Source organism: Rhea pennata, chromosome 4, assembly GCF_028389875.1.
Source record: "Rhea pennata isolate bPtePen1 chromosome 4, bPtePen1.pri, whole genome shotgun sequence".
In the NCBI taxonomy this organism is placed as follows: domain Eukaryota; kingdom Metazoa; phylum Chordata; class Aves; order Rheiformes; family Rheidae; genus Rhea; species Rhea pennata.
The window spans coordinates 77,100,397-77,128,146 of NC_084666.1; the positions used below are offsets into that span (position 1 = coordinate 77,100,397).

General features: G+C 41.5%; 1 protein-coding gene across 5 annotated transcripts in view; it reads right to left on the bottom strand.

Annotated features, from left to right (window-relative positions):
• The window catches only part of WRN (WRN RecQ like helicase), a 39,798-nt gene that overhangs the window by 4,544 nt on the left and 7,504 nt on the right, over positions 1-27,750 (bottom strand). For 2 of the 5 annotated variants that reach the window (XM_062574371.1, XM_062574370.1), the window contains exons 6-32: positions 27,357-27,506; positions 25,913-25,985; positions 24,501-24,609; positions 23,490-23,910; positions 22,736-22,816; positions 21,878-22,022; positions 20,922-20,997; positions 20,116-20,183; positions 19,837-19,945; positions 18,084-18,152; positions 17,464-17,546; positions 16,170-16,276; positions 15,295-15,482; positions 14,307-14,481; positions 13,494-13,675; positions 12,593-12,694; positions 12,143-12,235; positions 10,604-10,745; positions 8,381-8,551; positions 8,204-8,298; positions 6,557-6,632; positions 6,316-6,389; positions 5,183-5,261; positions 4,792-4,904; positions 3,346-3,460; positions 2,382-2,507; positions 768-930 (exon numbers count right to left, since the gene is read on the bottom strand). In XM_062574371.1, coding sequence (XP_062430355.1) covers positions 768-930; positions 2,382-2,507; positions 3,346-3,460; positions 4,792-4,904; positions 5,183-5,261; positions 6,316-6,389; positions 6,557-6,632; positions 8,204-8,298; positions 8,381-8,551; positions 10,604-10,745; positions 12,143-12,235; positions 12,593-12,694; positions 13,494-13,675; positions 14,307-14,481; positions 15,295-15,482; positions 16,170-16,276; positions 17,464-17,546; positions 18,084-18,152; positions 19,837-19,945; positions 20,116-20,183; positions 20,922-20,997; positions 21,878-22,022; positions 22,736-22,816; positions 23,490-23,910; positions 24,501-24,609; positions 25,913-25,985; positions 27,357-27,506 — 3,385 coding nt within the window. Of the gene's footprint in view, positions 1-767; positions 931-2,381; positions 2,508-3,127; positions 3,226-3,345; positions 3,461-4,791; positions 4,905-5,182; positions 5,262-6,315; positions 6,390-6,556; positions 6,633-8,203; positions 8,299-8,380; positions 8,552-10,603; positions 10,746-12,142; positions 12,236-12,592; positions 12,695-13,493; positions 13,676-14,306; positions 14,482-15,294; positions 15,483-16,169; positions 16,277-17,463; positions 17,547-18,083; positions 18,153-19,836; positions 19,946-20,115; positions 20,184-20,921; positions 20,998-21,877; positions 22,023-22,735; positions 22,817-23,489; positions 23,911-24,500; positions 24,610-25,912; positions 25,986-27,356; positions 27,507-27,750 lie in introns of those variants that run through there. The other 3 variants (XM_062574372.1, XM_062574373.1, XM_062574374.1) reach the window with 3 other exon arrangements.

Sequence of the window (27,750 nt, forward strand, 5' to 3'; positions counted from 1 at the left end):
GTTAGTTCAGGCTGAAAAGCCCTCACATTCTCCCTTGCTAGAATGGAGTGCTTAAACTTAGTGCCACGCAAGCTAACGAAGTCTGGTTGGGCCCATAGCTGCTGCTGAAAAGATGCATCAATTAATCTGCAATGTGACTGGAGTATGGAAGCTAGGAAGTCAGAAACTCCAGAAACCAAATTAAGTTAGTGGGGCACAATTAAACTTCAAGTTGCTCATCCTCAGAGCCACAACTTAACAGTGCTCTGGTGCCCATTCACCTGTGAACTGATACTAGCTCAGGGGGTGAAAACAAAAACAGGCTAAAACTGAAAATTGCTTTTCCTGCACTGACTCAATCTCCTCATCACAAACAAGCAACTTCTCTGGATTTCTTCTGGAGAAATTCTACAGTTCTTAATGCACATGTTGTTTGCAGATACCAGGGAGATGTTGCCAGGCTGACGTGCTCAACTTACCTGCTCTTAAATTGTGTAAATATGATTTAGTCAAGAATAATGCCTGAATCATTTCTACAGCTATAGAGCTGAGGAAGGATCTGTGAAGAGCTACTCTGCTCTACTTTTCAATGAGTCAAAATTGTCTTATTTCAGACGATAACCTTGAAAGGACAGGAGTGCCCTTGGCATTGCCATACTCTACCCTGATATTGCCACGAGCCTTCTAAAATAATGTGTTCTACTTAAAAAAAAGTTGTCAGATTTCTCATTTTCTTCATCAGCATGCCACTATCATGAGAAGCTTCACATTAGGGCTGTGATTCTCACCTGAGTCAATGGGAGGATTACGGATAACATCAGAAATCATCTGTTGAATTTCCAGGGTCAAACCTGCTCGTTCCAGGTTGACAGGGTAGCCAGCTTTCACCGCCTGGCACAGGTGAGTGCCAACCTCAGAAAGAGGAAGAGATCTGCTCTCACTTATAGTCCGCTGGGGAAACAATGACAGAAGAAGTTAAGGTGATAAGCATCTGAAATACATCTAAATGCCCAAAGCCTGGCAAGCTCACATTCCCAAGGAGTAACCAGGCGATGCTGAAATTGGACAGCACAACAAGAAAACCCAAAGCACTTAGTTACACCCAATATCGCTGACTGTGAAGACCATTTTTGTCTTGAGGTTATTACTTCCAGAACTCGAGTGCTAAGCCTCAGCCTGAGCTTATCTCAGATAACAAGAGGTTCTGTGTGACCACCTCTGAGGCTCAGAGCCCAAAGGTCACACAGCTAGTCCAGACACCCTGGAAGAGTAGAAAAAGAGACAAGGAGATGTTATTGGATATTCTCCTCTTGTATCCTTGTGGTTTAACCTCTCCTGCAGCCTGTTTATATCTCATATTCCTTTGCGTCAAGACTGTCACCATCATCCTCATTCCAACCATATGGCACCTACGTCTCAGAACGCAGCAATTTCTACTACATAGCAAATGAGTATTTTCACCTCGTAGGCTAAAGCATTAACCCAGCTTCTACTTCATTGGGCATTTCTTCGCTGAAGCTTCAGACGTCTTCTGCTAAGCAGTCCTTCATCTACACCTGACCTTCGAGGGTCTGTCTGATTCAGGACATCATGTAGAACACGGCTAACAGTGCCAAAACAAATTCACATCTGTTCACATTTTCATTTAAAAAGTCCGAAGATATTTGCCTTGAAGAGAATTATCAAAACTTTTGCTACCTAAATTTGGACTTTTTCAAGGATAGATTTCAAACCGATTAACTTTTTCTGTTTGGAAGAACAGCTTTCATTCTTCTGACTTCTCCCCCAAACAACACACATCCAGTGCACGCAAAAGTCAGGGTTAGTAGATACAGAACGTCAAGTTATCAACTAATAACTATACCATAGCTTCTTGTTAATTAATGCTTAGTTACACTTTATTTTAGTGACTGTCTGACAGGGTTTACCCATACTCTTGGGAATGGCAAAGTAAAACTTCAAGCAACTTGTTTCCTACTGCAGGATTAAAAAGCAATAAATAAAACTGTTTACAAACAGTTCATGATGCTCACCACAAAAATACACAGGAATACATGGAACAAACAGCATTTTTTTTAAAGCAGGAAGGTATACATCAAAAAAGCCAAATTAAAGAGGAAAGAGGCTGGAGCAAAACATAGTTCATGAAAGTACTAAAACACGCCAATGAAAGAGCTGCAATAGTTCTATAATAAATAGGGAGCTGGGTACCACCTTGCTGTAGCCTTATACAGCAAGATGAGTTCTTCACGCTTTCAGGTTGGTCAGTGCCTTAAAGAAACCCTCTCCAGCACTACGCAGAGGATTTAAGAGCACAAACTTGCAAACCCCTCACTTCCTAGACACAATACCCCGCTTGTTAATTTTAAACGACGAAAAGACCTCCATGGGGAAAAGCTTACCAGGGACAGATTCTTCTCTTGGAACAGGACGTATGTGACATGCTCAGATGGAGAGAGTACTCCAGCATGTTTCCAGGGAGTTGTTTCTTTCTGGTCTCTAGGTCCAGATACAGGGAATGCATCCATCTAAAGGATATAAAAAGGATTTAGGATATCCCAGTAATAACCGCTGGATCAGCCTCCCCTATGTAATCTGAAGTAGTATCAGGAACGGAGTCATTCCTCTTTGAGGAAGTTTGGGGTTTGGTGCTCCATATTCCACAAAATAAATAAATAAATAAAATAAACTCCACAAAAGTAACAAACAAGATGGACATCTGCGTATTCCTGCCTTAATAAAACAAGCATGGGATTGTCCAAGGGACTTGCAAGCCTGCCCCCCAAAAAACAGGATATAGGTAAAACCAGAACTTTTTAGTAAGTAATCCTAACATACATAAGTGGAACTATTTCATTAGAATGGTGATAATCAGTCTGCTGTTTTGTATGAGAATTTCCCTCCATTTATCTATTTATTTTAATTTACGCCTAACACACACATACGCGTGCACAGATTTCTTTAAAAGCACAAATGCTTTCGGTTCCCTTAGCTTGGTCCTAACAGCTCAATCTATGAAGCAGAAAAGAAACTCCTTACAGTGGAAAACATGTTGCTCTCACGCATTAAACAGCGGTCCAGAACATCAGCCAGGTCCAGGTGTCCTGCCCAGACACCCTGGTCTTTCAATATCACCATGGAGGTCTGCTTAAGCGGGAGCTAAGAGCGCTAAGTAGCACACTCCGCTTTGGGAAACATTCATAGGCAAAGCTAACATAGTTCAGCTGCCCTGCTTGAATGGGATAACTGTGTTTAAAAAAAATAAAAAAAAAATAAAATAAAAACCTTGAAAGAAAAATTGGATAGTTGCACACTGTTAGTTCTTTAAGGTGTCTGCACAGTAGTAGACACTTCGCTCAGTCCTACCTGCAAATTATTCACTTGGCAAAACTCCTTAATTTCAGCCAGCAGAGGAGCCAATATGGTAGATTTGGCTTCAGACACACCATCAATTCTCTTCACATTCTCAACAGTCGTAGGCCTGGTTTGGGGTGAACAATAAAAATAATGGAAACTTCCTAAGCTCATGCTTTGGAAAGTCACGTGTCTGTGAACAGCAACACACACCTTAACCACAACTCTCAGTCATTACTTGAACATGGCAGTACTGTACTGCCATCATCTCTGCAACTCCTAAGGAATTCCTCTGTTTGCATTTCTGTGTCAGGCAACTTTGCCACAGCAGGTGCCTTGGATTTGCTGCGTGACACTTCATAGCATCAGTTAACCACACAAATCTTAATTTGTTCTTCCCTTCCAAGCATGTGTAAGAACAGAGATCTTCCATGGAATAAGATACACATTCCAAAACAGTTACATAACATGTCAGTAGCTGGGAGAGGCATTTCAGATGCATTACAAACTGAGCTGCCCTCCGATACCCAGTCTTACAGTGGGAAAGCTGAAGGAATTTGTTTCCTTTTCATAGCTGAGAGCAACACTAACTTGTGTTTATTCATTTATGCTACTGAGCTACCCATGGACATGTAGGAGACAGCTCTTGACCTGTAGCTTTTGTAATCCTTATCAGGATAAGAACATAGTAAACTGATTGAAAAACCACATGCATATTGGAGAGAAAGTGGGAAAAGTATGAATCTGCACAGTACCTCTTTCCCTCTGACTGGTCAAGTTGTCAGGAGGTTTGATTAAAATGGCATGTGCAAAGATTTTTTTTTTTAAGCTGCATTGAAGATGCAAGTCTGATGTCAGTAACACCATTCAACTTACACAGGTGAGCAGTCCATAAGGGCACTACAGTAAAAGATCCTCAGGGAAAAACCTGCCACTCTACCAACAAGGCATGCTCTCTCAACAAAATCAGCAGGGAGGTTCCTAAGTTTCAAAGCACAAGTCAATGAAAGGCTTATAGTCGGGCAGCAGCAAAGGAACACAAAGTTTGTCTGTAGATAGCTCATAAGCAAGAAAACGCACCCCGAGTAGCTCTCACACAAATAGAGCAGATGTGACTCTTTTCATCTTATTACTGTGCAAAATCTCACTGCTCCTCAGGCCTGTTAAACGGGGGTAGTAGAATGAAACATCAGGGGAGGTTCATCAGACATACAGCAGATGCACTCTACTCCCCCCCATCTCCCCCCCCCCATTTTTTGGTGGCACTAGGTTCTCTAACAAGCTGAAAATCTGCTAACATCTCTGCTGATATAAAACCTAACAGAACCAGAAGCAGATATGGGAACAAAGCTCTTCAAGCCAACGACACCAGAGAAGTTGCATAGTAGCTTAGTTTTATTTTAGTGACCTGGCTTGCAATCCTTCACAGTTACATGCCTGCATGCATGCAGACCTTACCTTATTCGGGCCATCTCCACCAGGACCTTATTGGTTGCTAGGACAGCTGGAGGAATTTCCTTCTCATTAGCTAGCTTCTGCCTAGCTGTCAACAACTTGCCATACAGGGCAGTCTGTGAACAAGAGAGCCAAACTCTTTTGAAGAAACTTTAGATCAAGCACATCTAAAGTAACCCAAAAAAACAAAAACAAGTTACAGCATGCATCATCTTTCCTCAAATGTGCAAAACCAAATACTGCAACCTATTAACAATCTTAACACATTTAAATTCTCCTAGAACTTCTGTTCAGAACAATGTTCTGATATTAAGAGCTGCCCATCACAGCTGCTCCAGTACAGCAAAACTGTACTTGGACTGCAATTCACAGGTATGCTCCCTTTCAGACTTACCTGCAGTTCTTTTTCTTGAGATGAAACAGATTCTGTGGACTTTGAAGGAAAAGATTTGACTGGCGAGTGCACAGGGATGCTGATAAAAAAAATAAAGAAGCACAAGGTCAGCACTTGCACAGCACCAGTTTATTCATGTTCTGTACAGAAGGCTGTGGGAGAGCAGCTGCCCAACTTATTTTTTTTGCCTGCTGTCTGGTGACCTGGCACCTCGTGCTAGCAGGAGCACTGACACAGGACTTAAGCTGATCAGGGCAGCGCTAGCTTTAGGCAAAAATCTTTTGCAAGCAGATCATAACATTAGCCAGCATTGAGCATTTTTGTAGCATCACTACTCTTTCCAGTCACAGCCTCTAAAGAAGCTATTTCACCTTTGCCCTTTGATTTTTTTTTCAGACAGTCTCTCAAAAACAAACCTAATATCTCTCTCTATGGCTGATCCCGTATCTTAAGATTAACCTTCTGCTGTCCAAACCTCAAGCAGACAACGAAAACTACAGTTTTGTAAGCAAAGCACCTACATCCTTACCTACAGCTGGATTCTCATATTAATAAAGGTGTTCTCACAAGCTCTTGCCCATTCATAATGTTACTCTGACAGCATTCCACAAGCAAAAATGCTGCATTTTTCCCTTATTGCTGACAATGTTGATCCTAGCCAAAATAGAGCTAATGAATTTAAAAGCATCAGTGGCAGAGATGCAGCTGCTGTGCTGCAAGCAGAATTAGCTGTTGTTAGTGCTAGGTGCATCCGCACGATGAGAGCGGTGTCACAGCAACCAGCCTATAGGGTCCTATTACAACAACAGCAGCCCACTTAGAGGTAAATAGGACCAAAACAGTATTGCAATATTGCAAGCAGACAAGCTAGAATAAAGGCTCTTTTCCTTGATTTACTAAGCCAAGTGTGAAATAACATTTGCTTTGGAACGCGGTTGCTCCTAAAGTGATCTCTCTCCATATGGCTACAGTGGTAATTATTCAGTTTAAATGATATATCAGTAACTTTTAATCATAACCAGGCATGTTTTATGGTTGCTTCAGACAGGAATACTATTTTAAGGGTCATATTACAAACTATCCCTATTATGCAGTTAAACCATTGCTAGCTGTTTTAATTTATAATACTGTACCTTTTAAGTGTGTCCTTGCTTCCTGTAGAAATTTTATCTTTTCTCTCATATGAAAACATTTCATATAAAGACACCTATTAGAAACACAAGACAAACAAATGCTGATTTAACAGTCTTTGCAGTGCATTTGACATAAGCAGCAGAACATTAATTTGCAAGATCATAATAGGGTTAAAACTTTTAATGCAACAAACACAAATGTACACAACAAAAATGCAAGAAGAGCTGTGCTCATACAGACCTGTTTGACTGGTGAAAACTTTGTTACTTTCCCGTTTGGCGAGCACTGCTCGGAGACTGCAGCCGAAGGTCTACTGCTGTAAGAAAATGAATTTAATCTTACTAAAAATCAGACAGAATCATTTGCACAATGAAGCTGCCACTTTTAAAAAAGCAGCTAAGCAAACTGAACTGCACTTCGAATATGGCTATTTTTAGGGGAAAAAATTCTTATAGATTTTCTTAAAGATATTAAAACCCCCATTCTATAGGGAAACATCAAGGACCTCAAAGATGAAAGCATGCTAGAACTTTTTCCTGGAGGTTGGGGGAAGGGGAATCTAGTCCTACAAAAAGATGACAAGGATTTTGACAAACAATCTTTACAGCAATATTGCTGTAAAAAAAGAAAAATCTACTTTTAACATCCCATTTCTGGAGGAAAAAATTCGGTACAAGCTTTCTGCTGTGCACTAAGAACACTGCTTTCACTGCTTCTTACTGTTTTAGAACAAAGAAAAGTTTCTCTCCTTCTATACGACCCACAGACAGTTGCTTAAAAAAACCTACGAAAATGGAAAATTACAGAAAAGAAGAAAAAAGCCACTCTGTGTCCTAGTGTTGATAAAATAATAATTTAAAAAATAATGGGTAATGACAATGTAGACACCTGCAAGGTCTCCATTGAAGACCTTAGTTCTCAAGTTATTTTTGCTACAGCAAAGTCGCTGCAACCTCTGGTTCATTGTTTTGCCCTTCAGGAGACTGAGCCACAAGTGGTATTTGTGAAAACCAGCAGCAAGACAGAACTGCTGTCTATTAAATGCAACTGGAAGTGAAAGACTACAAGCCAAGCTTCACACACTTTTCTGTTTTAACAGCATACTCTGCTGCAAACACCTGGCGATGAATAAAACAACCAACTTTGGCAGCTACACTTAAGACTTCAAATAATTGACATTTTGCAAAAATAAATAGAAAATAAACACCAAAGACATTTGCACTGAAACAATTCTTTTTACAGCATAAGCATGTTGTACCTAGCTTTTCCGCTTCAGACAGTTAGCTTGCTTTCACGATAATGTTGGTCAAGTGTGTAGCTGGGAAAACAAGCTGATAACTGCTTTAGTTCCAACATGAGACTCAGTGTAGCATATTAGCATTAAAATGAAAGCAGGTCTTAATGAATTGCTTTTTTCTTTAGCCAATTATTTTCCCCATGTTTCTATAACGTGCTTTCTATCTACTCATAATAACTGATAATGAAGAAACTCCTTTTTCTGAATAGCTTCAGCTGGGGAGGCCAGGAAGATTTCTGCGAATTCCCTTTCCCTGCAAAGCTTCCCGGTTACACTACCATTTGATTAGCTGCGCTGAAGACCTCAATGATGAGACGTTGTCAGCTTTTACGCAGCAACGCGCACTTTCAAGAGCATTACACAACATATTACCTTTTCTATCTGTGGCAGCTTCACAGTCTGAGAAAGGTTGGCAGCAGCTGCCAGGATAGACGTCTCTAGCTGCCAAAGGGAACGCTTCAGCTAGACCAGACAGGAGATTTCTATACTAGACTTTCCAGTCATCTTCAAAAGCAACCGTAGCAAACAGGCTGTCTGATGTTAAAAAAATACGAAAGGAGCGCTCGAGAGAACGCGTGTGCTCTTATTACCTTCTAGAAGGTTTCCTTAGATTTAGGTCTTCGCTAGACTGTAACAGAAGGCTTGGACTTGAGACAGATCCAGCTTTTGAAAGCCAATTTCTACCCTGTAAGAAACACAGCATATGGCTTAGCTCTGGATTGCTGAACAGAAGCCTCCGATGGGATTGTTTTAAAACAAAAAATTACCTTCTGAGTAAGCACGCATATGGTTGCAAACTTGCTATGCCCAGAGACTTCCCTGAGGAACCCCTCATTTATCAACTGTTGGCCCAGCGATTTCCACCAACTCTCCGGCCAGTCTTTCCCACTGCCAAAAAGTGCATGTCTTCGGTATCTGTCTGGCAAACGTTGAGAATTCTGAAATTATCAGAGGAATTGGTCAGATCGCTGTAGTTTTTGTGGAAAGGAAAGAAAAAAAAAAGAATCTAGTATAACTGGTGAGCTAAACCCCTAAGCACAGAGGAAGACATTGAGAGCATTTCTGTGAAACTACAAATGAAAGTATTTTATTCAGATTTCCATAATACCCATTAAGACGATCTCATTTACAACAGCTGAATTACAAGATAAGCCATGTCCTTGTTCACATCACCTAAGCAGCAGCTGCACCTAACCTAATCCACTTCTGGGCTTCCTGCCAGGAGATCACGACCAGTGACTTACTGGTCATGTAGTAAGACCCAGGATAAAGCTGCACAAAAATCAGAGCTCTTAAACACCTCACATGCAGATTATAGGAACCATTAATGGCAGAAAATAAAAATAACCCAGCACAGCTCATGTTTATCCATGCCAGGGTAATCAATCTCACATCACATGAATTCAAACAAGCATTTACCTCTGTCTTCTTCAGTCAGCAAGCGCCTAAGGCAGAAAAAAAAAAAAAAAGCCACGAGCACTGCTTAAGTCAGAGGACTGGACAGCGTGCCGAGCTACGGCAGAAAGGCCAACCAGCGGCGGTCCAGGTGGGGTGCTCCCGGGGGCGGCAAGGGTGCTGCTCCCTTCTCCAGTAGTGACCTAACGCGGAGACTGGAACTCCTTGCGGGCAGAGCAGGCTCACAGCATGTTGCCTCTGCTCCTTCTCCTCCTCTGGTTTGGTTGCCTTTTACAGAGTTTGATCCTTTCCATTCGAAACTCCAGAAAGGGTGTGTTTTACTCACTGGTTTACTGGTCTCTTAGCAATGATCCAAAGTGGGATGAAAACCCCAGTTAGTTCCTGTTTGATGGACTGTCACCCCCTGAACTCAGAATCCAGTCATGTTCAGACATAGATAGCATGTGTAACTTATGGACTATCTAATAAGTGTCACCATGTTTTTTCTACGTTAGAAGTAATGCAACAAAGTAAAAAAACAGATGTTTTATGTTAGCTAGTACTTGAGGGGGAAAAACAGTAAAGCTTTTTTTTTTAAAAAAAAAAAAAAAAAAAAAGCTTAATTTACACTGCAAATTTGACATGATCAATTTTCCCAACAATGTCTAACAAATTAACAGCCCAGACTACTTTAAAATCTGTAACCATGTTTTTTTCCTGGACACATCTATGAGAAGTTATTAACAAGTTACTTTCTGAATAAAACTGGAGGGAAGAAGAGGGTCAGGGGAAAAAAGATAAGGTAGCAGCATTCAGCTAGTTTTATAAAGCATTGCAGGTGATTTTTTCCAGGCTGAAGACATTTGAAGCACTTTTGTTACTACTCCCATGTAGTATTTCTGGGAAGTTTCCCCTCTAGTATTTGAAAAGCTTTGTATTTGAAGATACGCATAAACAGTTTATATTAATTTTTTATTCATTATAACATTCTATTTCTCATCTCACCACCCCAAGCAGGTCAGCAGTACTAAGGAAGAACACAAAAACATCTCAAACCAGCAGATTGCCATGAAAAGATGCATTTGTTCAGCTCTGAAAAATGCTACTTTTTCCCAGGATACCGGAAATCGTGGAGAAGCAACTTAACCATCTCTGTAAAAACATCCAATTCACTAAGAAGAATATGAAAGCTCAAGGCCTACCAGAAGACCTTTCTTTAGTACTTCTGCTGACACCTGTCTCATTTTTTACATGCCTAACACAGGACTGTTAACAACCAGCTCAAACACACTGCCCACAAAAACATAGGACGACTCCCCACAACACAAGCACCAGACGCTAATTCCAAGCGGAGCTCTTGCACCACGAAGGGCCCCTGTTCCACCTCCAGGAAAAGGAAGGTGTGACAGGGAGGTCTTGGAGACAGAAATTGTTCCTTAGTGGTACTTGCACACAGTCAAGTGAAACACACTTAGGAAGCGCATTATCTTTACTGCAGTAGCATTTAAGAGAGACTCACGAACTGCAAGGGAAGTGCTGCTCCCATAACAAGGCCTCCACTCCCCAAACACAAGGGTTCTTAAAGTGTCACTTACAGACCCTCGGAGAAACAAAATGGGAAGTTTAGTTCCAAACTTCTCATCCAGGGCGCTCACTGCGGCCATCAGCTGATAGGCTTGCTTTCCAAAATCCTGTAAACTTCCTTCTGAGTCACTGGAAGCTGCAAAACCTGAAGTTCTGAAATGTATAAAGAAAACCAAGATTAGTTACATTCAAATCAAATCCCCCAGCCCTCCTCCCTCTTTTTTTTTGTTTTTTGTTTAGGGCATGATAAACTTAAGAAAAAAAAACAACACACTTTGCAAGTTCCATTCACTAAGCAATTAAACATACTTTTGAAAGCAAAGACCTAGGAATGAAAACGAGACCAAGCAAAAACCAAAATCCCGTGCAGTTAAACAGCCGGACAACCAAACACTAAGCAGTTCTTCTCAGCACGTGCTTTGACAGAAGACTATTTAAATAGTCTTCTGAATTTAGTATGTAAGTATTTCGACTGTCTTTAGCACTTAAGACATTTTTTAATAGCATCTAATAGCCTAAGGACTCTTTCTCCCCTACAAAAGAGGGGGGGAAAAAAAGGGGGGGAACCCCTACTAAAGATTTTCTATGGCTCGTTATTGAAGGTAACTTGAGGAAGAGCCTACCTGAAAAATTAGAGATCACCCCAAGGGAGGGGAAAAAAAATGTTCTATTTCAAGTGATTTCAGATCTGTCCCACAAATCCACCACGTGGTCCTTTCCTAACACAAAGTCACTGTTAGCAGCTTGAAACAAAAATCTCCTAAACCAAATTCTGTTCTTTGAAAGCTATCAAAGACCTTGAGCAAAAAAATGCCTTAAGTCCGGAGCATACAGGAAACGTAGCCAAAACAGACTTTTTGCACAGAGTATCATTTTTTGGGGGGTCTCCAATGGGAAAATACTCTGCTGCTAGCAAGCACAGATAGTCCATTTATCATAATTGCAGAAGTGTGTGTACGTGCACGAGAGGCAGAGGAGGTACTCATGTTGCTCGTGCTATTCATACCCGCGAGTACCAACCTCCCTGCTTCCCCTCGGCACATCTATGAGACCATTAGTAACGCTAAAAAGAACATGGGTCAGCACCCGCTGTAACAAGAGAAGGGCTCCCTTGGCACTCAGGCCATACAGCCTCAGACACATGGCAGTATACCCCATTTTCAAGTATTTTCTTCAGGGATTAATTATCCAGCACCGATGCCAGACTTGCAGACTGCTATAAAAAAGAAAAAGTGTATTTCAAAGCCTTTAAGAACACTGCTCTGAATCGTTTACTCCGTTTCAGAAACCATGACCATACTTCATTTACAGACTTCTCCATAGCCTAACTTAGCACTGACAAGCTATTTCTTGGCTTGTTCAACTACTGAGTAGCAAGTTAACAGAGCCAGTTGCTCAAAAATAAAACTTCAGACTGAACATCTGCAAGATGAAGTGGATTAAAAAAAAAAAAAAAAAAAAGTAGTCAATCCTTTTTTTGATTGTTTGCCTGGTAAGTCACCCCGAGAGAACCTAACCTCCCGTATCAGTCTTCAGGGAAGAACGTTTACCTGGTCCTGCAGTTATCACAGCATTCCTCTGTGCCCATGATGCCCGAGGAGACCTTTCGGAGTTGTTTGTCTTCAAAATGAGATAAGATGATTCTACCCAAGGGAGCATGGGGAATTAAATAAAAGCACAAGAATTTACCCATGAAATTCATTCCAGAAAACAAGTTGAAATCAGCACCACTAATTAATTCACCAGGGAGCCAATTATTTGGCCTTCATTACGCTAAAGGAAGGGCTTTTTTTTTTCCCCTGAAAAGTAAATAACAAAAGCTTGATGCATGCATATAAAACATATAGGTTCTAGATTTTAAATGCTTTTCTTGATGCTTTTAAATATTGAAGAACATGTTTGCAAAACACGTTGCAAATGAAAAGCCTCCAGTTGCAACTGAGCTGCAATGGCTTGATGCTTTGAGATTACAGAAAACACAAAATAAATACAGTACTCACTTCCTCCTGCAGCTATTTGAGATAAGGTACTTCTCTATTTTTGCCACCATCTTTAATTTATACAATCGGAACGTTTCATTGCGTATCTCATTTAGACGATGTCTGTCAGCCAAGAAGAAAAAGGAGTAACTTTAAATACTGCGCACTATCCCTCTGTCTTGCAATGAAATTTAAACATGCCAGAGAACTGTCTGAACCCAGCCGACTGGAAGCAGCAAGGAAAAGCCTCCTACAAAAAGTAGGCCAAAACCTGCCTGCTTCTGCAGAAGCTTGATCTTTGTAGCATCTCATACCCTTCCGCATACGGCAACTATTCTCAAAAGGGCAGATGGAGACATCCAGAGCCTCTTCCAACCCCACAAACCACTAAGCTACAGAATTAAATGTAGAAAGGTGCAAGGCGGGAAAGGAAGAAGCTATACAGGAAAATCCCTCTCAGCCTCCAGTTTTCCAAGCAAGCTCTGGTAATTTCTCACCAACACTAGAGGCCAAGTTACAAACGTGCTAGGGCATCGGCCACCATGTTAAGAAATCAAGGAGCAATAGATTAGGACACCTATTGTCTAATTTAACATCCCCCAGAGTATTCCCTGAAAGCAAGCAACTGAGAAAATAGCATGGGAGAACCTTGCAGGATGGGCAATTCACTCTGCCCATGCTCTGAGCTGCTGCACGTGAGCCAGACCACCCGCGCCACATCCCTGCGGCACGCACGGTGTGGGTAACAAGCCAATACTGCTTGTGTCACTTAGTGTCTGGTACTGAACGCATGCAGAAAACAGTTCTTGGAATCACACTGTTAAATTTGTTACTCTTTCAGTCAAAACTCCCCTGCCTCTCTTCCCTTTGCAGTGGTAAATTTTGGCTATCCACGTCAAATCACCTGTTCTCAATCGCTTACCTGTTTAAAGCCAAGTCCGCTGACGTCCACAATACATGACAAGAGGCAGGAAGCCCATCACGACCAGCTCTCCCAATTTCCTGATAATAGGATTCCATTTCCTTAGGGGCACCGTAATGAATAACCCTCCGGATATCTGCTTTATTGATGCCCATTCCGAATGCCACTGTAGCTACAACACACTACAAAACAACGACCGCACAGAGTACGTTTTGAACTGAACCTTGAGAACATGTCTAGATTTCTATCAATGCTCAGATAATGGGTAATAACTTCTCACTACAGACTCAAAATTCAGCCTAAAATACACAGGCTACAAGCTTACACTCAATTCCTACTTCTGTAGAGTTGCTTTGAGATTACGCTTTCAAGAACCCCAATGCTGGTAGGAGCATGAGCACAGGGTTATAATGAGCAACGTGTTGTGGCAGATACTAGAGTTTTCAAGCAGTTTTTCCCCCAGAAGAGGGGCATAAAACATATCCTGAAGGGCAATGCAAGAAGCCCCAGGATAATTCTTTGCCCGCTCAGCTGCAGGAAGAAAAAAGCAACCTATAGCATCTGAGGAAGCTCCTGAGCCCTACACCTTAAGAGATTTAGTAAAGGAATCGGCAGCATACAGCAGCAATATTACTGTCACCATAGACCAGCAATTTCTTGCCCAGAATAGAAGATATACAGAGAAAACCAGAAAAATAGGCCGATGTTTCCAGTTTCTTCCCTCTGTACGCATTCACACAATAACTAACCCATTTTCCACCAGAAACCCTACTGCTACAGATCGGAGCGTGTGCTCTTACTTTTCCGTGTTACCTGAATTTCATCCCTCAAAAATTGGTGATGAATGTTTCTCCTTTCTTTGATTCCCATACCGGCATGGTATGCACCACAGGCCACGTCCAGTTTCACCAGCTCAGAAACAACTTGTTCAGTGGCCTTTCTTGAAGGGCAGTAGATGATAGTGGGTCCTTCAAACTCGTACGCAAAACTGAAAAACAAACAGCAACATGCAAAGATGTTGCTAACACGTAAGGACGCAGAGAAGAAGCTACCCATCTGCAAAAACTATCCTTCACCCTATTTAAAAAGGGGATGTAGCTTTCGCAGGAGTTCAACTTCTTCAGGATTAAAGGTTTAAAGAGTTTTAAAATTTGTTTTCTATACCCCCCTTATTTTAAATATTTCTCTATATGGATAAGATCCCAGGTAGCATGGAAAGTCATCACTCCACACATTTCAGAGGTGCTGCAGCTTAAAACCAGTTCAGCACCTTCCCATGGAGCTGCTTTAGTCCAACAAAAGTCAGTTTGTGTTCATAAGTTTTGCATTGCTTGTAGCTTTCAGTGCTTGGGACCAATCTGAGCTTCACCATATGATGCAAAGAGCTTGCCAATGAGCTCTTAACAAAGAAAGGAGGAAAAGGTGTTTTGCCCCTTTTATGAAAGTAGTTGGACTGAACAGAAGTTATCTGTCCTTTAGGAAAAGGGAGTTGGAAGTCATTTTGCACATTGGTATGTTCATAAGGGAACAGTCAGGGATCACCCTTCCCTGCTTCAAAAAAAAAAAAAAAAAAAAAAAAAAAAAAAAAAAAGAGGGTTTTGAGTTTTTTTGTTTTTTTTGTTTGTTTGATTTTTTGTTTTTTTGAATGTGTCGCAGTTGTGGAGAACCTAATAAGTGACTCCAACTACATCAGAGCTGAGCTTGATGTCTTGCTCACCAGAGCAGTTTAAAGATACCACCTGTTCTTGGTGCACTGCAGGTAAGTATTGAGGGAACAGAGAGTACAGGCTTAAACCCTCACCTTCCTTTTCTAATAAGAAACTGCTTCAAATCCCTAAGGATATTTCCACTTTGTCGTGCAACTTCTAAGTACAGGTTAGGTCTGTCAAAACTAGTACATGTGACCTGGGGATTCTTCAGGTTCAGACAATTCACTATGTCTTCTCGAATCGAAGGGCTTGCAGTTGCAGTTAAAGCAACAATGGGAACCTGTAATTAAAAACAGTAGAATCAAGTAGTTCAAGACCCCTCATTGATGCTTTTTTAGATCACGAGTCAAAACTTAAGTAGCAGCATGAGAACAGGCATTTTAATCTTATGTTCACTACAGCTCAGTGATCTGAAAGAACACAGGTCATATTTAGCCTCCTAAACTTTTGGTCTATACTATTCAGGAGAGGGGATAAAACACTGTTTACGAGGTTTTTTTCCAGAGTTTGTGTGTTCTTTATTTGTATCTTCAGTGAATTATAGTATTTTTCTGATGTGGTAGCTTAATTTGGGACCTTATGCAACAGTGCTTCAGGAGTGCCTAGAAATCTCTGCTGCTTGTCCTAACAAGTCACTTGACCAGTTTCAAAAAAAAACCTTAGATAGTAAGCGAGAAGCTTTGAGACACAATCTTCCAGCATAAAGGGATCCAACTAAATCTTAACTCTAACTTTCAGAAATATCTAGTATTCCAGGTACAGAATAACCACCATTAAAAAAAGTTGGGAATCAAATAGAATAGCGAGTTTTGGAAAAAAACCACAAAGGCTACTGACTGACAGAGAACGTACGAACTCCAAAATGGCACGGTAAGTCAACCTAGAGAAAAGCAGCACCAGAATCTATCGTATAGAGAGGGGTGGAATCCTTCTCTCCAATTTGAAATCAAACATCACGAAACCTTACCGATGGCAGAGCCTTCTTTAACAAGCCCAAACTCCTAAAGGAGTTTCTGAAGTCATGTCCCCATTCTGAAATGCAGTGAGCTTCATCAACAGCTATGAGCGTGATACCTAAGGAGACAAAGCCACAACACAGGCACAGTACTTCAGTAACAAAACGAACAAACACAAGAAGCTGGAAAACACAAACTATCACATTCTGCTCCTTTTCAAGCTTTACTGAGAAGGCACCACCTGGCAGCCTGCTCTCCTTTTTGTTTCCTAGATGTCCTCTGCTGTAATGACTCCTCAAGCCCATTTTTATATTGCAGTCTTACACAAGAGAGCCTAAGAGCTTTTACAGCTTTTTCTCCTACCTTTGTTTCCTTCTCCAATTTCCAAATCTCACTCATCTCTCCCAACGGGGCAAACCAATGAGCTATCCCCAACAATTAGAGTACACTTAGTCTTCACTTCCACACTTCCTCACCAGTTATTACACACGTTGTTTACTGATATCACTAGCTGTATTTCCTTGATTGTAAAACAAAGCCTGCGAGTCTCTGGAAAGTACTGAGGAGAAAAATACAAGCATAGAAAAACATGACAGGAAAGGGATCAAACATGCCCCTGGAAACTAACACTACGTATTCCTAAGCAGAAACAAAAACCCTCCTCAGTCTGAGTACAGATACCACATATTCTAATCTTGGCCCTGAACAAGCCAAGCACACAGCTTCTCAGGTCTCCAGAGATATTCAACTTGCTCAGCTTATTCCCAGATGGTCCTGCCTGCCTACAACACTGAAAACTCAATTTCTGAATCATAAAAGAAAAAGAAGTTTGTTCCCTAAATTCGCCCTACTATTTAAGAGATGTGGCAGCTGCATCAGTCTACTTGATGAGAAGACAGTTTACTACGACGTAGCATCACGTGTTTCAACACGCACAATTTTGTCACATTCTGAGAGAAGTCTGATGACTAAAATACTTGAAAGGCTGACATATGCCAAAGCATTGTTTAGGAATGCACATTTTCATCGTATGACCAAAAGATCCTCTAACAGCAACCCTGCTGTCTTCCGCATTCCCACGCGAAGAGCATGCCCTACACGCTACTTGCTTCCAACCATCTTTGATTAGTGACATGACCTTCTGATACCAGCTTATTGGCAGTCACCACCTCAGCCTCTAAGCTGCTTAGTGGTGAGAAATAGAGGTGGAAAATACCCTCAAAGCATTAAAAAAAAAAAAAGTTTAAGTGTAATTATGAATTCAAGCCATCTACCAACTTATCCCCAACCTTAACCACAACTTACCAATTGTTCGGTCAAGATCCTGAAGCAATGATACGTTCGCTGAACAGAACTCGGGAGTCATATATATGACTCTGTAATGACCCCTGCAACATCAGGAAAATACTCTGTCAGAGAAGCCGCCCCAAAATTCCACCAAATGAAACCAAATGAAATGAAAGCATGACTGCCTAGATAATTTAAATGGGGACAAGGACAGACTTCCGGATAGGAATAAAAGCAAGCGAATGATGAATGCAGTGGAAAGGATGCAAGATCAGCAGGATAGTGATCCAGTAAGTAATGCAACAGGAAAAGAGAAACAGAAAAAAGATGTACTAGCTTTCGGAAGTAGAAGACACTTCAATAAATCTGTATTTGTCACCCTGTAATTCCTGTACAAAACCTAACAAAGTTGAGTCAAACAAACCTCGTCTCCCTAGCCACAGGGCACGGGAAGGCAGCTACATCCCTCCCACGCACTCACGTTGCTAATGGGTACGTGCAAGCAGCACTGCTGACTGCCAAGCTCCAGGCCCGAGCCACAGTCAAGAGCTTCAGAGCTGTCAGATCACAGCATCCTACTTGACTCAAATACAACTATGTCAGTACCTGCAGTCCCAGAAAGCTTAGGTAAGACTTACGCTTTGATGCCTTCTTTGATGTTTTTCAACTGAGCTGATCCAAGTAAGCAGGCTGGAATCTCTGACATTCTGCAGTTAAAAAAGTACAGTCATGAACTGATCTAATTGATGTTTCCTGCCTCGCTTTCCAGCTTAGGCCAATTATCAAAGCACTTAAAACATTTAAAGAAACCTCAAGCTATGGGGTCAGAGTATTTCCCTCCAAGGATCTCTGTGGAAAAACACTCTTGAAAAACAAGAACGGTCAGTCACTATTCCACCCGCTCAAATGCTCTTCTGCTTCTCCAATTGTTCACCACAACACATGCACTTTATTAGAACAGTCAAGCAAATTAAAACCATTTTCCTTTTGCAAAAGGTACATTGACTAAAAGAAATCTGAAGAAATAAAATATGATAAGGAATATTCTTCAGTTGTCTTATGGAGTTCATCACTTCCAGAAGTCAGACTTACAGGCCTCTCGTCATTGGCCTCACGTCTACATCTTCTCTGAGCTACTGGTACCACATCCACCAAGTTTCAACAGGGTGGCTGCTTTTAGTGACAGGTTCAACACTTACACTTACCAACTCAGTCACCTGATACCCAGTCCTTCCCGGGACCCTTTGACCCTCGTCCTCTTCACTTGGTGACTTACTGCTTTTTAATAAAGCTACTTGTTTCATTACCTTCTCTCCTCTCCTTCCTCCATGTTTCAGTCTGCGGTAGGACTGCATCCGGACTGACAGCCAAATTACTGGATGCAAAAGGCTACTGAAATTCAGTCTCTTCAGTCATCAAAATGAATGAGCCACTGAATAAAAAGGCTCTCATCATCTTATGCTGACGGTAACAGTACAATAGCCAGAAAAAGAAATTGAATATATTATAGACACTCTGCTGATCAATACTTGGCCCAAGAGCTGGCTCTCATGCCAGCTTAGATTGTGCAGCCATTCAGGTGCACGAAGTCATAATTTGCAGCAGAAAATACCACACAAACATTTCTTTCTTAAAGTCTTTGTATACCTTCTTTCATAAAAAGGATTTTCGTTCCAACTTGGACAGGGCAGAAGTGATCCAGACAACTCAGTGCGATTTCTGCAGACCGCAGCACTCAGTAAAATAAATATATCAGAACTGGAGAGCTGTTAACTATAGCAAACAGGAAGGGGAATATTTTGGCCACACCTATGACTGCTCATATAAGAATGATTCGTTGTCACCCAGCAATTCCTACATCAGGCCCCCATAACTAGGGAGGGAAAAAAAAAAAAAAAAAAAAAAAGAGGCTAAGTTATAGGAAATCTCTTTACTGTTGATCTTAAAAGTCTGTGCCATAACCTTGACCAGAAACACCTCCAGCCGGATGCTGTTCAGAGGCTACTGTTCAGATGCAAGGGATGCCCAGCAAGCTTGAGGGCAGCTCTCACAGGCTGGAATAGCCAGCGAAGCGTTTGGAGTTTGCTCCATCTGCCTGGTCCGAACAGAAAAGGGCCTGTGGATCAGGAAGCAATTGAGGACAACCCTCCTCACGAGCCACCCACCGTCAGAGATCCTTTGCACGGCCAGCCTACAGTCTATCTAGTTGGCAAACGCAGCGATCTTGAGACTATTTACAGTTGTTTGAGAAACACATGTTTTATAGCTGACACACAAACAGCCTACAGTATGAAGCTGCAGCCTTAAACACCCAACACCCCAAGCAGAATCTGGGGGGTTCCCAGAGGAAATACTACAGCAGCAGCCGCTAATTACTACTGCATTACTCACGTCAGCTGCAGCACTTGGTCCTCCATCAAAGAGATGAGAGGACAGATGACAATTCCAGTACATCCAGTGTAAACAGGGGGAAACTGGTAGCACAAGCTTTTCCCATAGCCTTAAAGAAAAAGCACAACAACAAAACCTTAGGCAAAGCATTGTGGTTTTTGTCACTCGGTGCAGCTACAAAAGACAACGTTTCCATCACATTGAGCCCCGTAAAAATTGCCCCCTCTGCTGAAGGAACAAGACACACATCACCTTAAGCATGGATTAAAGGTAACTTACCAGTTGCCATGACAACAAGATTATCTCTTCTGTCTTTTAAAACAGAACTGATCACTTTCCACTGGACCCTTTAAATTAAAGGGGAATATTTTATTTTTTGCCATCACACACACACAACACGCAATTCTGTGAAGCCGCCTATCTGATCAAATTTCAGGTTAATGAAATCCTTTGGCTGCTCAACAGTTTCCTCTCCTTCCATGTTGCATAGAGCAAAATACTGCTTATCGTATTGCAGGAAGTCCTACTGATGTTACAGGGGTATTTCTCAACAGAAGTAAGACAAGGTGCATTTGTGCAGTCATTCACAGAAGACTGCAAAACAAATTCTCTCTCACACTTTAATAAGCTGACAGGCACACGCTATGAGAGCTATAGTCATCACCACCACAATATAGAGGACCAAATACAATTCGGATCCTTTTATTATTTCATGTGTCCATAAGAAAATGGAGTGAATTAAAAAAAAAAAATTACTTTTACCCCTTTGTCTAAACAATTAAAATAGCTTTTTCTAAATGTTGCTCTCCAACCATAGATCTGGTACAATTAAGCTTTGAGCACAGGAGTCTTGCCATCAGGAGAGTCAAGAAACTCATCCTCCACTGTTAAAGTACAGTATTCCAGATACTTCTCTGTAAGATTTATTTCAATAACACATTGCAGCAAAGGCAGATTTTATTTTTCTAAGGATTTCCCAAAGGTCTAAGTTTGTTAGTGGTTGAGTGATTTAAAAAAGTCATTCCAGTTGACAGAAGGGAAAAATTGAAGCCCAGAGCATACAGTTTAACTGAAGAGATACTTACGGTTTAAAAGAGGAATGTCCGAAGTAAGTCTTCAGACAGGTGACTTGGCTTTCACTCGGTGCTGGCAGCAATGGATCTTAAGGGGGAGAAAGAAAACTCATCTACGATTCCATTTTAGAGAGAAGCAGCAACGGCTTAGAAGACAACAGGTTGCTTATGGTTAGTGATGCTCAGGGCCTAGGATGTGGGTAACTTCAGTAAAAAGAGGTATATCAGTTTTAAAAAGACATTTATGAGCCAAAATTAAGGATTAAAAAACAAATAAACAAAAAAAAGCAAACAGGCTTCTGAGAAACCCCATGCAGAGAGAACATATAACTATATTACTGCTTTGTTACCTCCTTAGATACCCTAACGTACAGCTGCACTGCTTGGAATACATTCAGGAGCAGTAACAGAGATGTTCCACCAATGGCACCTTTTAAAGCGTAACCTGTACCACTGGGGATGGAGGCTCCCAGGCAGCAAGGCCCGAAACAAGCCAAGGGGTACTTTGCCTCACGTTTCAGCCTGTTCTCCCATTTACAGGGCCAGCTCTAAAGTATCACGTCAAGATCGCCTCCAAGTCAGAATTTTCCCAAATTCCTACCAAGCAAAGAAGCAGCAGTGGTGGTACCGCAGAAGAAAACATGCAGTGCATGCAGTGTCTTCTCCGGTGTTATATTCTGAATAGATCTCCCCTATCGTGCATTACCTCAGCATTCCCAAATCACTCCTACTCCCAGCAAGTACACACAGTGCCTACTGATCATGGCAGAAGTCAACTGGGTTTAGCCAAAGACACCTTTAGCTTTAGGTTTTGACACAGTAACAAATGCTCCTTTGGAAATCAGCTTTTACTTTCCACTTTGACAAACCAAGTACAACATGCCACTGTACCTCCACATTTGCTTCTACAGACAGTACATTATTATTTAATCCATACACTATACACTTTATACACTATAAAAACATACCCCAACTTTCCTCCTCTTCCTCCTCAATACCTTCGTCTTCATCAACATCTGGTGCAAGGTTCAACTCTGTCTCAGAGGTTTTCCCGGTTTTATCAGACTCTCTATCAACCAAAACCGCCTTGGAATTGTCAACATCTGCTAAAGACTAAGAATTGAGGAGAAAGTTAATCCACTTTGATGTGGATTAAAATTGTGTTTCTAGAAAATGGACATGCAGTATAGACCCCTTTAAGACAGATCTGGTCAGTCCTTCCCTAAAAGGAAGGGCAACACTTTTTCCCCCAGACCTTTTGTATTTTCCTTCTTATTTAGCTGTAAGCAACACACACAACCTCTACACGTGCCCAGTCTCATCGAAACCTGGGACTGCCATAACAGAACCGTTTAACTGCCTCACTTGAAATGCATAAACACTCCAGAGGGTCGGGGCAAAGCAAGGGTAGAGACGAGACAGAACATCTGAATCGATAAGAATGCCAAAGAACTGAGCCCTGCAAAACACATGGCTACGAACGAAGCAGTTTGTTCGACCCTGCAGCTCAGGTGAGCAGCATCCATAGCGCACAACCTGCCTCCTCAGCTAAAACCCCCAGGCAAGGGTTTGAATGTGTGATATTCAGAGCAAATCAGCTGGTCAACTATAACCTACACAAATGCATGACACGGATGGAAGGGAAAATCCAAGGTGGTAAGGCAGGATAGGTGAGATATTGAGGCCTGATGCAGGTAACTTGAATTCTTTCAGTATCCACGCTCACCTGACTTCTGCACATCTTTCATAAGCAACCCTTTTGCTTCGATCCCTCCCCTCCATGCTGTGTTGCATGCTGACCCAAGAGTAAACTCAAAGGCACTTACTTTAAGCATCTCCATTTCCAGTTCTTCATCGCTTTCAATTACACAGGAAATATTTTGTTCATTGTCTGTGGAAGATGCCTCCTATGGAGAAGAGGAAAAAAAAAAGTTATCTTATCATGAAAGCTATTCCTATTTTATCAAGTCCCTCCACGCTTCTTACCTGCTATAAGCAATTTCTCTATGCTTTTAACTCCTATTGAAAGTAACTCAGCTCAGCACTGAGCTCTTCTGATGCCTGCCCATAATGAAACATCTGGACACATTAAAGCACAAGTCTTGTGATACGAAAACAAACCTGGTATTGCCAGATGTGGGAACACCTGGAACACAAGGAAATTATGATTTGATGCAAGAGGCATCAATCCACATTCAGCAATCACTAGAGGGGCTAAAATTTAGAGACTGCTTAGAAGAAGATCTGCTTTCTATTCATGACCAAAGTAGGAGGTGGTTTTGACTGCAGAATTTGTCCTCATACTGCAGGAATTTCTTACCATAAGTGTGTTAAGAACTGAAAGAGTAAAACTAATCAGAGTATCTTGAACTTTTATAGTCAGTACTAGTTTTCCCAACAGTCTGAAGAGCAGCTCAGCATTTGACTACCTCCACAAATACTTTCCAGACTCCAAGCCCTTCCTCTAGCTTGCCCTAATTTTCTCTCAGCAAGAAGAGCTTTTAAAATCCCATGGGAAATTAAGGATGAGATCACTTCCTCTGGTAAGCATTTATGCTTTACAAGGGCTTTTCTCATTACCTCAGGCACAGCTTCATTCAGAAGCTCTTTTGCAGCCTGATGCTCCAACATCTGTAGTTCGTGCTCAGTAATGTCTAGTGACATGAAGTCATCTCTGTCCGCTCTGTCCTTAGAATCAGCTGCTGCAGGCCCGTCTGTCTTGTCAGTGTTACTGCACTCTGCTTTTCCTTCGTTAAACTCTCCCTCCCAGAGGCCAGCTAACGTAGCATCTGAGCAGATGTTGAAGTCACCTTGCAGGTTTTTATGAAGTTCAGACACTTCAGCTTTTTTGGCTTCAACATCTGACTCGGGAAGTGCCCTACAGTTCCTCTCCGATTCGGACGGGGAGCTAGAACCACCAAACAGCGTGCTTCTTAAAGCATTCACTTTTTCTGATATATCAGCTAGTATTTCTGCAGTTCTGTAAGATAAAATAGGAAAGCTGAACAAAAATGACAAAGTATTATTGCATACGTCTTATCCCCAAACAACATGAAAATTTTAAGACACTCAGTTTCTTCAGATTTCTCCCAAACCTCATACACAAGGACTCATCACTTGGGCTGCAGCTTGCTTTCCATCAGAACACAAGTCAAGTCTCTTCAACACCAAAGAAAAGCTACAAGAACTTTCCAAACACACCGTTCATGGTATTGCTCCCACACTTACTAGAAGTCTGGATACTTGATATCATCAGTCACACTAGAGCCCTGAATACCTGTGGAAGTAGGTCTTACTGTGCATTTCAGCAAGAAGTGCATCTAGCAAAGTTCAACTTCAAACCCACTGCAATTAGGTCAGGGAAAAAAAATAAAGAAAAGAAAAGAGAGCTATATTTATCACATCTAGGTATAAAGGTAGCATTTACCCATCGAGTGAGTTTTGCTTTCTTGTTTAAGCAGGATGCAGAAATAACAGATAGCTGTTAACACAAATACCCTGTGTTGTGTCAGACCTCAGCAGATTAAAAAAAAAAATCAAGTACACAAAACAGTGATAGGTGACAAAAACAAAAAACAGAAGAAAAGTAACCTCTGCAAGTTTCCAAGTTGTCCAGAAGAGCCAGGGACATGAGCAGCCAGATCCACTATTTCTTCAGCTAATAAAGTCAACCGCTCCTTCACATCATCTGACATCTCATCTGTAAGAGGTGCCACAGAGTTACTTCACGATATTTAACATCTATACTCAAAGAAGCTCTGTTCAAGGAGCCTCGTAAGATTTATGGCTAATAATACCAGCCTCCTCAGTGCTTTAGATCAAGCACACTGAATCAGATCAAGCTTCCATCTCTTCCAGCACTGCACCTCTTCCAGGGGCCTGTTACATATGCTCGGGGAAGACGACAGAACAGCACCACTTTGAAGTGATCCTTCCCCCAGTCTATCCTCCAGCTTCCAGAAAGCAGTGGCAGAGCACGGGGAAGCCTGCGTGCTGACCGGCCTGCCCACACTTTCTTCTGTGACCTGGTCCAATGGCTTTTTGAACTCACTTGCACTCTCCATTTTTGCAGCAGCTGGCTGTTCTTTCGTTTAGCCCTTTCATCTCGAGTCCCTGGAAGCAGCTAAGTAAAAGCCCTTCAGAAACATCAAGGTCTCTTCTCACAAGAATCAAGAGAGAATGAGAAATAAGTTTACTTGCTGTTTTTGTTTGTTCACCTGCTTGTTTTGTTTATTTGCTTTTGTTTTTTTAAACAAGACTATTTTAAGACAGATTGCAGCAGTCTGGAACACAGATTGCCATCTCCTTTCCAAGGAGAAGGTGCGTTTCAGGACTTTTGCAGTATTGACAAGAAAAGAATCCAGAAATTTATTGTAAAGTCACTCCTGAGCACAGATCAAGAAAAAAAAAAAACTACTGTAGCTTTCAGCATAACAACATGCTTCGAGAGAAAAGGAGGATGCAGCCAGCACAGGAAAGAAAAGGTTGTTTTTCTTTTTAAGCCATGTACTACACGCAACACTCCACTTTCCTCATGAAGCATACAGCTGAGAAGTGAAAATCAAGATCTCAGAGTCACTACTTCTGATCAAGCAAATAAAGCTGAGATGCTTTGAAAAATATCTAGGTCCTATTTGCATGCCTCAAGAACAACTGTAAGCAACAGTTTTTTCCATCTTAAACTAGATTTTGGTCCCTGGATCAGCAGAATTGATACCAACCTACTGAAGCAATCGCATTAACAAGCTGGAATGAGAGCACAGACTCCTGCCATCTCCTCACACTGTAACACTCATACAGCAGAAAAATAGGATGTCAAGACTGCATTCCCTCATCACTGTAGAAAAGTTTCAGAAGTATGGTAATACAGGTCGTGTAACAGGCCTTGCTGTCTGCTCTCTCTGGAAGCAGTCTCTAATCTCCAGTAAATCGGACACAATCCTGACACAAAGATACTATGGAGGAGGAGGAGAAGAAAAAAAAAAGATGAAAAGTCAGTTTACCTCTTCTTAAACCAAATATTTTCTGGTTACCACTATTCATATTTTTCAGTTTTTGATAAATGATGAAGCCAGCCTGCAGAGAAAAGCAAACAAAATTCAGTGACTGGTACGCATTTTAAAGACTAAACAAAAAAAGGTGAGAATTAGCTCAGCAAGCCACAGTGTGAATTCCTTACAGATACCACACATAGGGCGCTCCTGGGTCACATCATACAACTGTAAACAGAGCATTGAGGCAGAGCAATCGCAATCATTTAACATTTCATTGAATATTACAGCAAGGTGAAGCCCTGACTTGAGGCCCAAACCATGGCGGACGGTCTTCCAAGTAGATCCCGGTTTTATCTTATAAAAACTAGCCGCTAACGGAGAGCTCCGAATACTCCATGCCCCATCGCACCAGCTGCTCCAGTTCAGTCGGGTTTTACATAACACTCCGAGAGAACACTTACGAATCCAGCAAGGTAGAAGTAAATAAATAGGTAAATAAAATCTAGTGTGTATCAGCGTGTAGCAAGGTACATCGTGTGTGTTTAGTATTTGCACTGCTTCCTGCTCCTTCAGAGGAGCTAACCCCGCTGAAGTTTAACATTTAACTAGAATAGAAATATGCAATGTTGTCAGAGTCATAGAAGAAAATACAGGGAGAAAAGTGGCACAAGTTTATCTAGCCAGATCACAGGAATAAAACCACGAGTGGCAAATGAGACAGAGTAAAGCATTCAAGGGCGTTCATAGCGAACAGTTTTCTCCCAGTAAGCAGACAGCACTCAGCTGCACCTTCGTAAATCCCTTCCCAGTGCACAGAAGGGAGGGAAAACTTACCGCTTTCCAAAGCGGAAAACAGCAGATACTGCTACAGAGCTATAAAAATTCATACACAACCGTATTAATTACTCTTCCTGGTAAGCCACACTGGTTCTGTGCCGTTAATCACTGGAGAAGGTTGTTTTTTCGAAGATGCTTATTAATCTCACATATATTTAAAAGGAGCTGAGGAAACTGAATTTTGGTTCATAAGAAGCTTGGGAAAAAAAAAAAAAAAAAAAAAAAAAAAAAAAAACACACACACACCCTTGGGAGAACAACCTGAAAGCACTAACAAGTTACAGCAAACATCTGCAGACAAGAGAATTGAAGAAACATTACCCATACGTGACATTTCTTTTTTTAAGAAAAAAAAACCTTTACACTTAACTGCATTACATCTTATATCACCTCTAGATTAACACCACAGTCTAAAATACCACTTAAGACTGAAAAAGGATTCAATAGCAGCCTACTTGGTGGCATTTCCGCCTTCGAGCATCCCATGCCCATGGCAGACCACAGTCTTCATATGTTCGCTATGTTCTTTAGCGGAAAGGCAAGAAAACAGCTGCAAACAGCACAGGAGGAAAGGAATTAATGAGTAAGGAAGAAATGGTGATCTCTCTATACGTACATAAGCATCTGTGGCTGCGTACAATTTCTGCTTCTCATTCAGTGGAAACTCTTCCCAGTTACTACAGCGGACAGACTTATCTTTCAGAAGTTGCTTGCCAAAAAGGTGTTTTACCAGACCGTTTAGACTCCATATCTCCTTACACTTCAGCTGCAAGCAAAGAAGACTTGTTTAAAGGGGAAAAGCAATCGAGCTCAGCAAAACATGTTCCCAAAAGCAGCAAGGCACATTCATTAGGGACAACGATCGCTGCGTTAGTCAGTACAAACTAGTTACTCAGAGCGCAGCCTACTCTGGAACAGCTCAGTGGAAGTCACCAAGGACGAGACTCACAGGCACAGTCCTCCACTGCTCTAACTTGGAAGTATCTGCAGAACACGAATGTCCATCAAGC